General features: G+C 41.2%; 1 protein-coding gene across 1 annotated transcript; it reads right to left on the reverse strand.

Moving 5' to 3' along the window:
• Positions 1 to 2,779: 2,779 nt before the first annotated feature.
• gtf3c4 (general transcription factor IIIC, polypeptide 4) lies at positions 2,780 to 18,570 on the reverse strand. The gene is made up of 5 exons (XM_085358029.1): positions 18,280 to 18,570; positions 8,436 to 10,172; positions 7,003 to 7,133; positions 6,446 to 6,534; positions 2,780 to 2,919 (listed from the first exon to the last, which is right to left on the reverse strand). The coding sequence occupies exons 1-5, from the start codon at positions 18,568 to 18,570 to the stop codon at positions 2,855 to 2,857; spliced, it is 2,313 nt and encodes a 770-aa protein (XP_085214155.1). The 3' UTR covers positions 2,780 to 2,854.
• Between the last annotated feature and the right edge of the window lie 632 nt (positions 18,571 to 19,202).

A 19,202-nucleotide genomic window follows, 5' to 3' on the forward strand; every position in this document is an offset into this window, starting at 1 on the left:
TTTTCCTGGTCAGTTGGAGGTTGCCATCCTATTCTTACTGCAGTGTGAAAAGAGACACTAGAAAGGACAGCAGCTGCGCAAATATAGCAGCAAATTTTTGTCCTCTGCTCCAAATTTTTACACCAGCTTTGGATTATACAAAATTCAAAAGTACCTTTGAATACACCTTACATTGAGCCTTGGCACAGCCCCTCAGTTGATCAACTATGAAAACCACAGCTTATATAGAAGACTATAAAACTAGCCACTGTGACGCCACCTAATGGTAAATGAAGCCTCCTGAAACCTTGAGCTGAATGTTCTCACGGCACCATCTTTGCTGTTTCAAACCAGACTGTGAATCCAAGCATGCTGCAAGCTCACTGGCTAACTTAATTAAAGAGTCATTAGCCTGTGATCGCACCCCGGATAACCATATTCCTAAGAGGTGGGTGGGGCTTAAGTGTTGTATCTGAAATATCTGAATATTCCCTCTCACTGACATCACAGTGGGGCAAGAGGAGAAAGATCAGCTTGAAACTGAGCATACAGAGCAGTCTGAAGTCTGGGCTTTTGGCTCATAATTCCTTGACTCTTCAGAAAATGTTTAATATAACAACAAATGTGGAAAAGCACAAAGCTCCACTTGGAATGAATAATATAACTTTTTCTTTCACGTGTTTTTTTTTTACATGTTGCTTAAAAGTTGGAAAGTGCGCTTATCAGTTCCACCGGGGAATGCCGTATCACGCTGAGTGGTGCAACCCGCATCATACCTTACATCAAAAAAAAGTGTAAAAACACGCAAACGGTGTGTCTTTTATGTGTGTCTGACATTTAAAAAACAAACAAATCACAAAGGACATCACAGGGAAATAAACAATGGTTTGAAACAAACTGATGAAGAAGAGAAGATGTAGATAAAAGGGCCAGAAAAAGACTAATAAATGGACTTGTTTAAAATCAGTCAAAACTGAGCAATCCTTATTGAGAGTTTTGTCATTTTTGGTTATAAAATAAATAAAAATGATCTGCATCCACATGGTCTGCAGGATTTCTTTCAAATTTCAGAAGAAAACTTCACAGTGTCATTACATTTATATATTTTCTCAGTAGTCATTTGTGCACGTTTTGCACTCTGTTGTAGTCTGCAGACACGTTCGTTTAATCAATTTAGAAACTTTTAAGACTGTTCTTATAATTTTTTGGGACAGAGCAGAGGCGAGGGAAGGAAATCTGTGGGTAAAAGCACGGGAATAACATTTAACCCTTTGTGGACCTCAGGAGGAGTACTGTAGAAGCCACATCAGAAGTTAAAGAGAGTTCTAGTTGTGTTCTTTATTAGCCTTGGCACTGTTCATTTAAAAAAAGGACTGCCTTATGCAGCTTAAAAGCAAACTAATCATACAATAGTCCAGGGCATCTCCTGCAGCACTGCACAGGATAATGTGATAAGCGATTCAATTTCAAGCAAAACGGGAGACACTCCTTTTTTCTACCGATGCGCTGAGTCTTCTGAGTCTTGGGCCAATAAATGCCACCACTGAACTGAGAAATGTGGGCTTAGGAAAATAAAGTAAAAAGCTTCCCTTTCATGAGCTCCCGAGAGTTTGGAGCAGAGCTGCCTCCTCTCTCCTTGCCCGGGGGCAGGCTATCATCTCTGGTGACACCAGAGGAAGGGCAGCCCCAACCCCGCCCCTGTCGGACCTGGAGATGTAAGGCCGCAGTGGAGAAGAGGCTCTGCTGCCGGCCTGGTCTCTCAGCTCCGGCTTCCTCTTTGATCACCAGCAGCCGACCTCCATGTCTCCACAACAAGGAGGAGGGCCAGATAACACGCTGCTGAGCCTGTAACCCCACCCTGCAGCCCTTGTTCTCTCCAAATATGAAAAAAGGGTTAATTGTATTTAACAATATGCTCTCTATCCTAACACCCCCCGTCTCCATCACCTCCACCCTCCCGTCCTTGATTAGAATTAGAATCACATCTGGCGCCATGTTCTGTCCCTCATTACTGCTGAATCTCATTACAACGGGCTCCCGTGGGAGGGACACGCTGGGTTTTTAAGCACACTTTTTGCTTTCTTTCTGCCTCTTGCTCATCTCATCTGCCTCGCCGCTTCTTCTCTTCTACGTTTACATTAGCGGAAGTCCTCATCTGAGAGAATGACTGAGCACCACCACCCTCCATCTCCTCCTCCCAGAGCTTGGAAATTGTTTTACAGTGCCAATTAAAGTAGGTATGTTGAGTTTCTTCCAGAGTATGTATTATTCAGAGTGTATTATTTGTTGCACTCAAAAAAAAAAAAAAAAAAAAAAAAAAGAGGAGAAGAAGAAAAAACCCACTAAAATAGGACTTGCAGAGTAAGTTCCACTTACTTGCAATAAAAACTACACCAAAGGTTTGGAAATAGAGTCAACATGAGGAAAATGAGGGAGCTTATTTATGGCGCCCTGAAGTCCTACTGAATAATAAAAACCTCCACATATAACCACATTTTAAACTTTGTTTCTGAGCATCTCTGTCCAAACACTGCTCTGAGTGGGAATTCGCTTTAGATGAGGGGTGGAAAATAAAGAAATGTGTAAAGTTTGACTCCAAAATGTTTTACCTCCGTGAAATATTAATTTAAAAGTTTAGAGGCAGGAAGCACACACTGCACACTTTGTAACTGGAGTGAAATAAGAGTTTCAACAAATATTCAAAGCGTTTTATTTGCTCTTTTAACATACCAATATAAAGTAATAAAAACATGAACAAAACATATAAAATTAAGAAAGAAAAAAGCAGTGATGTCTGACAAGATTGGACCCGGTGTCAGAGCGGCGAGCTCTGAAGGTCGCGGGGAAGCCCTGAGGTTTTAATGATCGTTTAGCTCTAGATCATCGGCGAGTCGCAGAGCGTGCAGGGTGCCTGCAGTATCTTCTTTATCCACTCTGGATCTGTGGGGAAACAAAACAACTTCTGTTTGTGCTCAAGATTACGAACAACAAATTCATTTAATGTGGTTATGTATATATTAATATCAGAGACTTTGAAGGGTGACAGGAGTACAATTTAAGACCCCCCCCCCCCCAAAAAAATGGCCTCATTAAGCACTACGAGTATACAATTGAGCACAAAATAAGGGCATGTGCAAACTTACCACTGGATTCATTAAGTGTGCACACTGGCCAATTTGTTCTCACTGCCATGCATATGTTACAGGCTCGTTCTACAAACACAGTCGTACTCTCGTTATTTGCAATCTGCGTAGTGCCACACCCCTTTTCTCTATATAAGAAACACAAAAATCGATAATGTTCTTGTCCACTAAAGCAATAAAAGTGGGACAATCAATAGTGCACACCATTCCTAAGAAAAGGATGTGGCTAAATAATAAACATTTTTAGTAAGTAAGTATACAAGTGAGGTTTGAGCTGGAACAGCCGAGGTAATGTGTTGTGCCCTCGAGACACGAACTGTAGTTCAGACAAAGAAAGAAAAGGTTTGATATCAAAAGATGGGGAGAAGTAGGTGATGAGATACAATAAAAATGGACTGCAATGGAACGCAAACATATTTAATAATTATGTAATAACCATTTTTATATGCTGAGCATTCAAAACTGGGGTATGATCACTATTGTTTGTGAACTCTACATTTTTATTTGTGTTTTGTTGAGTCTTCATTAGTGGTACTGGGAGGCCGGCCTATTCTAATACGTTATATAAAAGTACGCATACATTAAGCTGAAGCTTTATCCTGCACATTCACAGTTGTTATTCAGTGTCATTTACATTAATTAAAATACATTACAATTCATTGTTAGTGTGCATGCATAGTCTAATACTAAAGCACCAAAAAGAAAAATTCAGGTGAGAAAATATGGATGAAAAATTAACAAACTTAGCCCTAAACTTTTCACGACACACCACAATTAAGTGAGCCGCCCCTTGCACACACTGGTCTGACAAACTAAGCGCTTCCTGTAATGAGAGCATGCTTCTCTCCTGCTGCTTTCTACACGCAAGACAGGACAAGTGTAAGCGATGGTCAGTCTGCATTGTCTTCCAACATTTGTTAGAAGTAATGCGAAGGAAACGGCTTACTTTTCTAAAACATCTATAACATTTGTCAGAGTTTCTGACCACTGGTTAAACAAAAACATCTATGCTTGAGTAAATTAACCCGCAATGAATAAAACGGGTTAAAAATTGTATTTATCCCACTGTACAATACTGAAAAAACTAATTTTAACCTCATGTTTGCTATTGACGTAGAAGTATAGAACAGGGCTTTCTAATGAAGTATGTGAGAGATAAGAAATGACTAAATTAGGAAGTTTACTGTGAAAGTGCATTATCTCACACTCATCAGTGAGGCAGGACTTAGGGGAAAAGAAAATTCTTCTTTGTGATCCCAAAACACCCACGACTAAAGTTAGATCTCACAGACATGATGTGCAGTGGCTCAGCGGGGGAAACGGCCTCCTGTCTGCTGCACAGACTGTAGTGTCTCGGGCATATTCAAGATGGCAACATGGCTGGTTTGTTTATCTCTAATTATTTAATGCCATATATTTAATATTAATGTAGGTTTTTTTGTCTTTTGCTGTCAGACATAGAGCTTCTAAATTGTTTTTAAGAATTTCATGTATAAAAGGGTTTTTATTCCAAACAGAAACTGCTGTGATAATAATAAAAATAGTGAAATAGGAACTATAAAGAAGGCAAACATCCTAAAGATGTTTTTAGACAAGTGGGGGGTGATGCTGATTTTGACAGATGCCACAACTGCACAGACCTGTCACTCATTAGCTCAGATAGGCTGGGATGACCAGCAGAGCTGCCCCTCAGGCAGGTTTGATAAAGACCTGAGATCATTTTTCCCCCTGCAGGACCACAGAGCCTGCTCTTTTCCCACTTCTGTGTTTATGTAGAATAATATATTTTTTTCTCATTTGTATCATTATTGAGCTTACCTCCACCCATTTATAGGCTATTATGATGATGTGTACATTACATGTCATAGAGACATGTACTGTAAAACCAATGCAGAGCAAAGATCTCTAACTTACAAATATATCCGAACATAAATATGTAAGAGGGTTTCCTACATTTAATGTGAAGCAAATCATACTTTCCCCAAATCCAATTAAAGAAACTGAAATACTGGATACAATGACCACAGACAGAAATCTTCTTAATCAGTTTGAGTAAATAGTAAACGTCTGATAATCAGATTACTTAGATGCAATAAACGTTCCACAGACTCACCGAGGCTTTCTGCGTTTCAGGCTTTTTAAGACCATTAAAAGAATGCAAATTATTACTGTAATGGTCAAAATATAAAGAAGGCATGAGGAACGTATGGTATGATTATATACAATTATAAAGATAACAATTATTTGTTAGCATACAGTACAATTCCCCTATGTTTAAGCAGTATATTTAAATCCTAAATTCTAATGTTACAATTGTGTACTGTAATGACTCCTTATCAGAATCGATGTAGAGCTCGTACCTAATGAGTGAGCAGCAGTCAGCAATGTCACTGTGGTCGGGACACCCCCAGACTGATACAGAAACCTTTGCTGGCTTGCCTGCACAGTCGACTGCGGGCTCGAGACAATACTTAAGGCTTTTGTAAACTTAATTCTTTCCTTTAGGACTTTTATGAGGAAACAGAATGCAATCATTATTTCAGATATAAAGGCAATCAGAAAACATGTTTACATGCATTATATAGTAATGATGTATGTAATGCATTCATCTCCTCTTTCATCCCGCAGCTCTGCTGTCACACCTGTGTTTCTGTTTACAGTCTGTTGTGAACAGACTGATTAGAAATCCATCTAACTGTACACATGGCAGTGGAAATCAGCTTTCCACCGCCAACAGGTTTTTCTAATCCAGGTTATCGTTTACTTAAGAAATCAGGACTAACGTGTCTCCTCCTCACTGGAACCTTGGATAGTTTTGTTTTTTTCTCCCCTGAGTATCAAAGTATTAACCCCTTCAGTAATTCACAAGCACAAGCAAAAAGAAAAAAAGTAGTCACCCGTTCTGTTAATTGCATTGTTGCACGTGCATGTCAGTGCACATTTCTACCCTCCTACTGAGCTGACCGACCTTAAAGAAGTCATGCAAAGATCACTTACTCCCGCTCCAGCATTCAGAATTCCCCAGCTACACATTTCAAGTCCTAGCCGAGAAAGTGACAAGACTGAGCTTTGTGACCAGTAACTCAACTCTTGCCTTATAAGAAAATACAAAAGCACACTGGCTAGAAAGAAAGAAAAGACGCTGTGCTAATTTCTGCAATCAGTCACAGTTAATAAGTATTATGTTTGTGTGGCTCAGTCATCCAACATGTCGAGCATTGATCCGAGCGGCAGAGGCTGATGTTGAAGGTGACAGGAGGAGACGGCTGATCGAGAGCGCGACTGTGAAATGGAGGTGGAGGGAGATGGAAAGTGGCGCTTACCCTCAGGCTCTGGCAGTCTGGCGATGCTATCCAGCAGGAGGCACCGTCTGAACGTCAGCGTCTGGCAGGCCTGGTATGACAACGCACACCTGGAGGAGACCGAAAGAAATACATTAGAGAGCTGGCTGCCAGGGACAGTCACACACACACACACACACACACACACACACACATATACGCATTATAAAAGTAGAGCAGAAACAGTGCTGAGGTGCAGCTGACGGGCACAGATTTCCCCTCAGTGCCCACCAGAGGCACCACGTTCAAGCTAGAGAGCAGGCAGGAGAAATGTTTGACAGACGATATTTATGAGACGATGAGAGTGCTGCATGGGTAAATATCAGAAGGAAGGAGCCTTGATTACTGCTCCGAGAAGATAAATAAACCGTCAAAGAAGGCGTTCGGCATTGAGATTCAATTCATGTCCCAACGCTCAGGCTCAGCTGTGGCATCTGAACCAACGGTGCACCTACTCATCCTGTCAGGCTAAAGCTAAGAAAAACAACCATCCTTAGACGTTTTAAGTTTCTAAAGTTGTTCAAGAATTTTGTGCGTACCTGAGCCACATGTGTCCATTTTTACACATGGTTTGTTTGTGGTCTGTGAAGGGCAGCACATCCTGACACAGGCTGCAGCGCTCCGAGAACGTCTGCTTGTTCATCTTATTCTTGATGTGGCCAATCAGGACCTGAAGGACAAAGCATGCAGGACCAAAGGGTCTGAATTAAAGCAACCAATGCAAGCATTCCCAACTTGTATAGCGGAGGCAAAGAAGTCAAAGAAGTTTCTTCCACTGCAGCCTTACATCTAACAAGCATCCCCCTCCTACATATTTGCCAGACTTGCATGTTTCAGATAAACAAAACCTGAGTAAATACAAAAGTTAGAAAATTTCCAAACCCCCTTGGAAAAAGTAGCCCCCTAAACTTACCTGGTTGCGCCACCCTTGACAACCATTGTAACTGCAATCAAACATTTGCAATAACTGGTAATGGGCTGGTTTCAGTCATTATGCAAATGTACAGTTTATAAAATTGAGGAAACCTGCAGTCAGCTGAGGCTACATCCACACTAGCCCGGATAGATTTGAAAACGGCGTTTTTGTCTGAAAACGCTCCGCGTCCACACTAGCGTTTTCAGTCGTTTTCACAGAGTTGCGCGTCCACATTGAAACGGCCGAAAACGCTTACGTTCCAGTACTGTGCATGCGTGAAACACAAGACGATTCGGCCTGCCTCATTTCTGTCTGCCGTTTATTTACTTTCCGGCTCTTTCAAACGTCGCGGCAAAACGTCGAGGAAACGCACAGAGTTTTTTTAAATGGACTAACAATGAGGTGGAGTTGTTGCTGCATCAATCTTTGGAAATTTACTTACCTGGATGATTGAGAATGCATCACGACAAAAACTGGTAATGAGTTTAGTGAATTCTTAGCCAACTATTCTTTGTAATCAACCCGCACTGAAGGGTTTTCAAGCTAGGGTGGCCTGTTTATGGGCGTGCCAAAGCACCTCAATTGGATTTAGGTGCTTGGATTGGATTTTCTGGGTCATGAAGCAACAACAGAAGTAATTGGGGTCTGCAGTTCTTTAGATGCTGTTCTAGGTTCTTTTGTGACTTCCTGGATGAGTCTTTGATGAAATGTTTTAGTAGGCCGGCCACTCCTGGGAAGGTTTACTACTGTTCCAAATTTTCCTCATTTGTGGATCATTGCTCTCACCGTGGTTCACTGGAGTCCCCAAAGCCTAAGAAATGGTTTTGTAACACTGTCCAGAGTGATAGATGTCATTGAATTTGTTTCTATAATCTACAGGTTCTTTTCAAATGATCACGTAAAAACTCTGTCCTTTGACTACTACTAACATTTTTTAAATGATCTGAAACATTTAAGCTTTTCAAATACTTTTTACAGCGCTGTATTCAGGAAAACCAAACCAAAAGAACGTGCAGTGGTGTCTTAAGTAGAAAAAAATAACACGCGAGTCATTACCTCTGATGCTCTGTCGTTGGTGTCTTTAGAGAGATACTCCACCAGGCCACAGGTGGGTATGCTAATGTTCTCTGCTAGCCAGGTATTGAGGTACACCACCCCTAACACCTTCTTCATGTTTTCTCTCATCAAGTGAGTCTCTACGGTGTTCATCCAAGCCTGTACCTCTGCCCTTTGCTCCTCCTGATTTTCCTCCTTCTCCAGTTTTTCTCCTCCGGGCTCACCTTCCTCTTTCACAGCACCTTCTTTGTCTTCTCCATCCTCCTCTTCCGCATCTCTTATGAACACCTTGCTTCCCTCTTTTGCAGGTTTCCAGTTGTTTTCTGTGTTAGGTGACTGCAGTGACTGGTGAAGTATTCGCACCAAAAAGAGCTTGAACCGCCACAAGTAAGGAGAGTCCGCTTCCCGGATCTTTTGATCGAGCTCGTCCTGCAGTGATGCAGGGATGGACTTGTTTTTCAAAATCTGCCACCTCACCAGGTCGAGCAGGTCGGCCATTTTATACAAGTTCTGCGTAGGAGACCTGAGCAACAACGCTGCTGCGGCTTCTGGAGTTTTTAAGGTCACAAAGTGAACCTGGTAAGTCCTGTTAACTGGATGATAGCCATCAACCATACCTTGCGTGCTGACAAGTGCAATATATGCTCCGTTGCGGCTCACTGCAATCCCGTGTATCCTCCTCCCCGTGAGGTTCTCTGGTCGCATCATTTCCTCCTGCTTAAATATTAAAGTGCTCTCTGTAAAAGTTGGCGTCAGCTTTTTAATCCACCCGTCTGTGGAACAAGTGTACACCGCGACACCTTGTTGACTGACCGCCAGGGAGACTACAGGAAGGGAGTGCAGCCCAGCCACGTGAGAGTTGTGTACATTTAGTCCAGCTGGGGAAATCACAAGTAAACACCAAAAGACGTAGCAGCCACGTGATGCGACGATGAGGCTGCAGCTGGATTTATGTATCGGGTGGATCATCGGGACACATTTGAGGTTTTCAACAGCGATTTCATCGCACTCCTTCCACAGGATGACGGGGTGTCGGAGGGTGAAGTACCCCTTCACTCCCGACAGGCTGACTGGCATGATCTTGACGGGTCCCACCTCACTGCCGACAATCAGGCCGCTCATGCGACGATCTGCGTTTTCATACTCCCACCACGCTAAGTCACTTGGTCTGGTCACGCCTGATTCGATGGTGTCATAAAACGTGACATCTGCCCCGTCTGTAAAAGGCAACACAAACTTCCACAAGACGAGGTCACCGTTTTCCATCAAGACAGCGAGGAGGACCATCTCTAAGTCTACGCCCGTGTTGTCCGGCTGAACCTGTTTAATCGTGTAAATACTCGACCACTCCATTCTCAGTGGCGTCTGCATACGGAAACGCCGCTGCAGCTCGTCAAAGTCCTGTAAGTTAGTCTGCGGCAGCTTGTCATCCTTTCTGGCATAATTCCGCTCTTTTAGCCTCTCGCTGTACTTTTTAGTAAGATCAACTAGCGTGTTCCACTCAAGACGCTTGTGGCTGTTATGAATGGTAAGTCTGTGGTCAAGCGTTAGGCAAGCGAGCAAGCAGCGTCCACTCGAGTCACAACCCAACGGAGACCAGCTGGCGTACTTTATTCCTTTGTGCACGCCTACTGATGGGTTGATCACGCTGTCAGCCAAAAATGCTTGCCTTACTGTGGGATCTGGATGTGTAGCGAACTTCACCATTGCTTCAGACAGCTCTACTGATGGCCCCACCTTAAAAGGCAAAAACAACATATATTTAAGGATTATAAAGTCAAGTTTGTTCTTAATTTCATGTGCAGAAATGTTTTATTTGATAAACCACCAACACTTCATCTGAAAAGCTGTGTGTTTACACTACTGCCATTTTTGGTGCTTTGACCAAATGTGAGGACTGAGGGTGGATCAGCAGAGTGGACATCCAATGAGCATACCCTGGATAATCCCGCTGACTCCAAAAATGTCCATAATTGCCTAAATTAATTTGATGTTTTAATCCCCATGACTTGACCCATGAAATCAAACAGCAAAGTATTAACTTGGGTCAGAAAAGTAAGGCACAAGAGGGCTGATTTTCCCATAGATTCCCATACAAATATTATACACACGTGTTGCCCCTGCTGGCCATTGAAAATAAGGCCGGTTTAAAGCACTTTTGTATTGGCTTTACTATGATATTTTATATCATCAAGCCAACATGCCCCAGCCCTTCCTGTTTTGTTTTCTTACAGGTTGTCTCAGCTTGGGGGGGCCACTGTAACGACACCCTGCTACAGGCAGAAAACTGGTTCTTTATGCCAGACTTGCTCAGGCTACAAGGAACGTGCCATATCATAGCATCTGCTATAACGCAGATATAAAATTTTCACGTGATATAAAAGCATTATATCTTGGTGTCAGTGACATAGGGATGGCACATGTTTACATTCCTATGCACCTACAACAACAGCACAAGAGCCACATCATCAGCCTCTGATGATGATAAGATAAGATAAGATAAGATAAGATAACCTTTATTAGTCCCACACGTGGGAAATTTGTTTTGTCACAGCAGGAAGTGGACAGTGCAAAAGTTATGAGGCAAAAATTAGAATACAGATTAAATACAGAAAAAAAGGAGCAACTTCAACAACATCCAAAAGAGCTGAATACTTTGCAAAATATGCAAGAAAACTATGCAAAGTGAGAGCAGAACAGAAGTAACGTCATCAGCTACAACTCAAGACCTACCACAAAGTCCTTAGAAATGTTGCAATATTGCAAAGATTTACAGAGAAGCACCATATAAACAGTATTTTTGAAAACTATTCAAAAAGTGTGCATTTATCTCACATATAAATGCACTTATATATATATCATTTTTCTATGTGCACATCTGAATGTCAGTATGCACTGCTAGATGTTAAAAAAGCATTAGAAGCACTACATATAATTAGCTGTAATGATCTCTTTTTAGCAATCATTTATTTCTTCTGTTAAGCAACAAAATCATCATCAGGTTTTAGCTTAATAAGTGGTATTTCCACAGAAAAGGCTAAAACTGTTACCAAAGCACTGATGATCCATTTTCTGTGAATCATCTAATGAAATAACCAACTAATTATTGCTGCTCTACAGCGAGTAGAGCTGGGCGATATGAGATTTTTTCATATCACGATTAGGGCTGCCACAAACGATTATTTTGATAGTCGACTAGTCACCGATTATTTATGCGATTAGTCGACTAATCAGATCATCATCCACTGGACGTAAAACTACAGCTTATTGCACCAGCAGCATCTGCTCTTATATAACTATCATTAGCTTACAGCTTTAAGCTTTTAAGGTGCTAACTAAAAATAAAGACAAGATGATAGTTTATTCAATTTTAATGAAATTTGCAGATTGTTTCGGTAAAGTTTAATAAACTCCTTGCTATCTAAAATATAACAGGACACCGGAGTATATTCTCCAGCATCTCACACTTCTGATAATCAGCTGTCTGCTTGACGTTTATTCAGCTGTGTAAAAACTATAACTTTAATCTCAGCCAAACCGATTTACTCAGGAACAAATAAAATACTAAAAAAAAAAAAAAAGCCAAACAACAACATTTTTAATTTATCTAAGTGACTCATATATATTTAACCTGAGTCGCGAAAGACGGCGGTGGGTTTGAAAACAATTTGCCGGGAGTCCGGTGTTCTCACGGCGCTAGTGACCTAGCCCCCGGCTAGCTATCGAGCTAGTGGGTAACAGACGTCTCCGAAAACGTCGGAGCGCTTTTGAAAATATGTGGTGTCCTGATAAACTGAGCCGATATTTGAGGTTTACACAGCTACATTCTCGCCTGAAAATATGTTAAACGTTTATTTTGTGACCCAGAAAGAATAATAAGAGTAATATTAAAACTAACTAGCTACCGCCATTGTTGGAAACTAAGCTGGGCCGCGCTATGAATTCTGGGACACAGCTGCTTCTTCTTCTTCGGGGTTTAACGGCAGCTGGCATCCTTGTACATGCAGTGCTGCCATCTTCTGTTTCAGTCCGTTATTACACTCTTAAATCCTGCTATTATTCCTGCGTCTTTTGCGATCTTACAAAGCTTCAAACGACAAGTCGACTATTAAATCAGTCGTCGACGATTTTGATAGTCGACGTAATCGTGACTAGTCGACAAATCGTGGCAGCCCTAATCACGATATGTTTTTTTCATTTCAGGCGATAACGATATCTATCACGATATAAGTCAAATAACTATATTTGTAAGATTTAAATGTGCCGTTGCTCACAAGTAAAATGTGAAATAATCAGCAGCTTGTTTTAATTTAAATATTTATTTCCCATAATAAGTTCAACAGGGTAGATGTACTTAAGGAACATGAGACTTTTTCAGATAAATAAAGGCAAATATTGCAAACTACACAAAAGGCAGCCGCTAAAGCGTTTAAGTTTCAAAATAGAACAAACGAAACAGACTAAATTGTCAATTCCACTTAGAAACAAAATATTAATTCTAAAAATAAATCTTAGTTTGTTTTACAGAAGAACAGACAAAACTGACTAACTTTTGTCAATATCAAATAAACTGAGAACTAAAAGGAAATTCTCAATCTCTCCTTGTTGTATAGCTTAGCTTTTCAAACAGTTTTAACAGTTACTTTAGTCTGACAAAAACCGAATGACGAATTAGCGCTTCCAGTCAGAGACTGAGGCTACGTCCACACGTACACGGGTATTTTTGAAAACGGAGATTTTCCGTTTTCGTTTTAAAAATAATCCCGTCCACACATAAAGGGAGAAATGAAAGAAAACGCTGCTATGAACATGCCAAAGCAGCAGGTGGCGCTAGATTCCTAACCGTGCAGAAATGTTGGCCAATCAGAAGTCTAGAAGCCTCGGTGGGAAAAAGTAAACAAAGCTGGGGCATAGAAGCAGAACCGAGTCGTATGTGTGGACGGACAGAAAAATGTGTGTGTATGTAAGCATTTAAACACTGCAGAGAGTAGAATTAACAGTAACAGTATTGTAGAAATTCATTTCACCGAAACAATAACGTGGCGCACAGTGTGACGCATGCACCAGTTTATTGTATTTCCAGACTTGCTTTCGGCACAATTTACAGTGCACGCTACTCTGTTTTTTGTCAGACTTGAAATAGCCGAAATACCTTCACACTACGGAATCTCTCCGGCATTGGAACCATCATCTGTTTTCTCTTCGGTCACGCTCGGTAGATTTTTCTAGTCGGCACACTCATTTCCTCCATTACGCGCTGGCTCCATTACCCGCTGGCTGCTTCCCAAACAAACACATGTGCGGCTTGGCACTTGTGCTGTACGTAACAAGTCACACGACGTGACGCTGCGGCTGTGATTGGTTCGGCTCTGCGCTACTTAATTTGGATTGGCTGACCTTTTTTTTTTTTTTTTTTTTTTTTTTTAAGAGGACAAGAGCGGCGAGGTCTATCGCGATAGCTTAATTTCTCTATCGAGTAAAAGTTATATCGCGATACATATCGTTATCGTTCTATCGCCCAGCTCTAACAGCGAGTAAAACCTAGAAAAAGTTTTATGTCAACAAACTGGACAAACAGGATAGACGCAGTATAACCAAACAGACTGCAATGAATAAATTAGAGATATCTAAGTTTTGTTATCTCATTTTTTAATGCAGGATCATTTTAGGTAAATGGTGAACATCATGGCCCAGCTTCACCACAGAAAACAGCCTCCTGGGTGGCTGTACTATTATACAGACAATATCATGGCCTCTAAAAAAAACCAAGCCATGCTTTGTGAGCCACAGTCTACAGCTCCCAGCTCAGTACCTCCCATTAAAAAGCAGTTATTCATATCAGCCATTGACAGCTGGAAACCAACTTTGCCTGTCTGCCACCGTGCCTAGTGGATTATAAAATTCAGCTAGGTCCAACAATGTATCTGCCAAGTGGATTTTTGGACTGGAGACGAAACCTAAAAGCACTCATGTTTATACACAAGAGCAGCTGCGAAGAGACAAATTTACCACAACAAAATTGTTTCTCTCGTTTTTTTGTTTGTTTAAAATCAGCATTTGTATTCTATTACTTTGATTATCTTCCCTGCGCTTTAGTAAATAATGAAAATACAGAAACATTCACCACTGGCAAACTAATAGCCAAACTAATAGCACAAAAGTGCTTGGCTCCCTTTCTGAGACATGTGTACACAATTTGTTTAATGAGAAAACAAACATCAACACCGTTACAGGAGTAACACATATCAGTTTGTGATCACCTATTTATATGTTATTTATTTACTGAAGCAATGACTTTAATAATTTGTGAGCAGTGATCATGCTCTGAAAGGTCTTGCACAAAGCTAATGGGTCAATAAGTTGAACACACAATGCAAACAATTGGGAATGTGTTACAAGCCATTTTTGTGCTTCAGGCCTGTAATGTGACGAAAGTGCATACTTCATACACCATCATTTAAAGGGGTTTCACAAAAATACTGCATCAACTGTTTAGAGTACAGCCATTTTTAAGCACTGTTGCCCAAATCGCAGTTTCATGTCACTGGCAAGCAGTTTCATGGCCAGGGGAGACCTGTTCCTTTGTTATTTCATAACAAATTAAGCAAATCGAGGATATGGAGTTCTGCTGTTCAGAGGTGCCCATGCAAGTTAAAGAAAGCATTACTAGGTTGAAAAACAAAACAAACGTAGCAGAGACACACACACAAAAAAAAACTTCAGCAGTGGCCAAATCCAAATCAGTAACCTGGTGCATTCTTAAAAAGAAAAAATGCACTGCCCAACTCAGAAACAAAAAGACCAAAGATGACATCATGAAGTTCAAGACGACAAAATTAATTCCAAGGTCTAGAAAAACCAGCACTTAGCTGAGTCAAGAACATTCGCTTGCCATTGTGAAAGTCTAAAATCAAGAGACGCCTTCATGAATGCAAACACAAAGGGTTTAATACAGGGTGCAAACCACAAAAACCTATGGGCCCAACTGTATGTAAAGCTCTGATCACAAGAGGAGACATGAGGGAGACTGAGGGAAGAACCTAAGAGTTTATTTATTTCCCACATTCATTTATGAATATGAAGCAATGTTTGAAAATCTCGTTTAGAAACAACATTAAACAGCTGATTTAGTCTACCTTGATTAGTAGACATAAGTGGACAGATGTGAGCTAGTTAGCTGTACCCTACATGACAGGAAGAGTACCGTAGTTACATGGTGGAAAAGCAGGGCCTTAAACAGCTGGTTAAAAGGCTCAACCGAAGATAAAACATCCCAGCAAGAAAACATTTTTTTTCTGTTTTATGATGTGACAATATTGCAAAACTCCTGAAGAGTTTCAAGGCTAGTTGCTCTTAAGGTCAACTGTTTAGCAGTTATACTCTTTCTTTTGTTCCTCAGTTAATGAATGACTGTCTTGCAGTGTATTTAGTATAGCTATAAGAGTAGCTATTAACCTTGGTTAACATGGTTTGAGGCAGTTATAGTTAACTCTTCCTGTTTTCCTTTATATCCATATATACAGTGGCTTGCAAAAGTATTCGGCCCCCTTGAACTTTCCCACATTTTGTCACATTACAGCCACAAACATGAATCAATTTTATTGGAATTCCACGTGAAAGACCAACACAAAGTGGTGTACACGTGAGAAGTGGAACGAAATTCATACATGATTCCAAACATGTTTTACAAATAAATAACTGCAAAGTGGGGTGTGCGTAATTATTCAGCCCCTTTGGTCTGAGTGCAGTCAGTTGCCCATAGACATTGCCTGATGAGTGCTAATGACTAAATAGAGTGCACCTGTGTGTAATCTAGTGTCAGTACAAATACAGCTGCTCTGTGACGGCCTCAGAGGTTGTCCAAGAGAATATTGGGAGCAACAACACCATGAAGTCCAAAGAACACACCAGACAGGTCAGGGATAAAATTATTGAGAAATTTAAAGCAGGCTTAGGCTACAAAAAGATTTCCCACGCCTTGAACATCCCACGGAGCACTGTTCAAGCCATCATTCAGAAATGGAAGGAGTATGGCACAACTGTAAACCTACCAAGACAAGGCCGTCCACCTAAACTCACAGGCCGAACAAGGAGAGCGCTGATCAGAAATGCAGCCAAGAGGCCCATGGTGACTCTGGACGAGCTGCAGAGATCTACAGCTCAGGTGGGGGAATCTGTCCATAGGACAACTACTAGTCGTGCACTGCATAAAGTTGGCCTTTATGGAAGAGTGGCAAGAAGAAAGCCATTGTTAACAGAAAACCATAAGAAGTCCCGTTTGCAGTTTGCAACAAGCCATGTGGGGGACACAGCAAACATGTGGAAGAAGGTGCTCTGGTCAGATGAGACCAAAATGGAACTTTTTGGCCAAAATGCAAAACGCTATGTGTGGCAGAAAACTAACACTGCACATCACTCTGAACACACCATCCCCACTGTCAAATATGGTGGTGGCAGCATCATGCTCTGGGGGTGCTTCTCTTCAGCAGGGACAGGGAAGCTGGTCAGAGTTTATGGGAAGATGGATGGAGCCAAATACAGGGCAATCTTGGAAGAAAACCTCTTGGAGTCTGCAAAAGATTTGAGAGGTTCAGCTTCCAGCAGGACAACGACCCTAAACATAAAGCCAGGGCAACAATGGAATGGTTTAATAAAAAAAAAAAAAAAGTCTGGAATCATGTATGAATTTCGTTCCACTTCTCACGTGTACACCACTTTGTATCGGTCTTTCACGTGGAATTCCAATAAAATTGATTCATGTTTGTGGCTGTAATGTGACAAAATGTGGAAAAGTTCAAGGGGGCCGAATACTTTTGCAAGCCACTGTATCTATCCCCTGCACATGCCTAAACCTTTCAGTATGACTTTGCTAAGCTACGAACCGCACAGTTTGATGGATTGTCGGAGCATTACGGCTAACGTAGGCAGGAGCCTCGCGGAGTGATCTGTACTGCGCTTTGATATAATATTACCGTGTTGTGCGTGTATGACGTCTTTAAGTTTTGTGGATATTATACAAGGTTATGCTGAGGATATGTCGGCCAATTTCCACTAGGTTTGGTTAAACTGTCAGCAAGGAATTTGCATTTCCACTGTTAATTTTTATATAACTTTAATGCACATAAAAAAAAAAAACAGCTGCTTGTTTAAGTGAAAATACATTGATGGGTTTTGTTTTTTTGCACTAATAAAGTTGTGGAGTTGTAAAGTATTTTGTCTAGTGTCAATTATATCGTCTATTATATTGTTATCGCAAATTTTCAAATGTATATCGTGATAATATTTTTGGTCATATTGCCCTGCTCTACACCAGTCTCCCTCTCACTCACACATGTATTATGTCTTTCCTCTTTGCTCCACAGTATACCTCCACCTCTCCAGGCTCTCTTCCACCTGCTCTTTACTCTCGCAATGTCATTGCAAACATCACAGTCCACGGAGATTCCTGACTGACATTATCAATCAATCTGTCCATCACCGCTGCAAACAAGATGGGGCTCTGAGCAGATCCCTCGTGCATGTCCTGCACCACCCCCACATACTTCTCTGCTACTCCGGACTTCCTCATGCAGCACCACAGTTCCCCACTCTGTACTCCTACGTTTTCAAACAAAAACTAAACTAGCCCAAACTAAACTGAAATTTAAAAAATAAATAAGTAAAATAAAGGTGAGCTTCCCGCAGAAGAAGTTATTGTTTCCCAATCAAAACAGTGGAGCACGTGACTTGTAAACACCACATCAGCTCAGTAAGCTAAAGCTACAGAGCTGCATGGGTTCTGATATTTCCCTCTTATAACGTGTTGGTGTTAGCAGGTAACAGGCGACTGTATGCGGTCGCTTACCCGCAGTTTGTATTCCTCGGCTGGGACGGGGATTGAAGTCCTGTGCAGCGTTAGGTCCTGTTTGTTGTTGTGGACGTCGCACACCAGCTCCATCACCGCCAGGGAACTGGAGGTGCACACAGCCAGGCGGTGGTCCTGCGACCACGAGAGAGGCTGGAGTCCGCTGACCGGGGCAATGAGAGGAACGACGGGCTCCCGCTTGACCGACACATCCTCCGCTTCTGGTTCAGTCTTAATGACTACGTTTTTGGGCAGGGTGTGCACCGAATCACAGGTACTGGCAGCCGCCATGTTTTCTGGGCGGCGGAAGTGACGTCAGACAAGCGCGGGAGGAGAAAAGTGAGGAGCTTCCTCCGCCGATTATAAAATTGACTTTTATCAAGTCATTTAGCACACATAATAATAATGAAATAAATAATAAAATAATAAGAATAAAAAAATATTAAAAATAAAAATTCAGCAACATTAACATCAAGTGACAAAATAACCGAAACACTACATTTCACTGTAAAGAAAAGGTATGGATTGTCTAAGAAACATACCTTTCCATAATGCTTTAAAACACTGCTAATAAATTAAAGCATCAAAAATGCTTTTATATGATTTTTATATGCATGCTTTTTATTATTTGCAATTCACAAGAAAATGTTCATTAATCCCTTTCATATTTTGCCACATTGTGCTTAATTATAAATAAAAGTCAACTGTCTGGCTTGTACAGTTAGTAATATTTTTTTAAGCTCAAGTGAAAATGTAATTGCTTAAAAAGGGAGTAAAAGGGACTCTTGCTGCAAAGTAAAGACATGTTATTGGGTGCAAGCTGTGACCTATCATGTTATACCAGATCAATACATGTTATTAAACTTACACAGGGAGCTTTCTTTGACCATGATACACTTAATCTCTGCTAAGGCTGTAAGAAT

This window comes from Diplotaxodon limnothrissa, linkage group LG7 (genome assembly GCF_057381915.1).
Source record: "Diplotaxodon limnothrissa isolate DT_005_m linkage group LG7, D_limnothrissa_male_GT1.1, whole genome shotgun sequence".
Lineage (NCBI taxonomy): Eukaryota > Metazoa > Chordata > Actinopteri > Cichliformes > Cichlidae > Diplotaxodon > Diplotaxodon limnothrissa.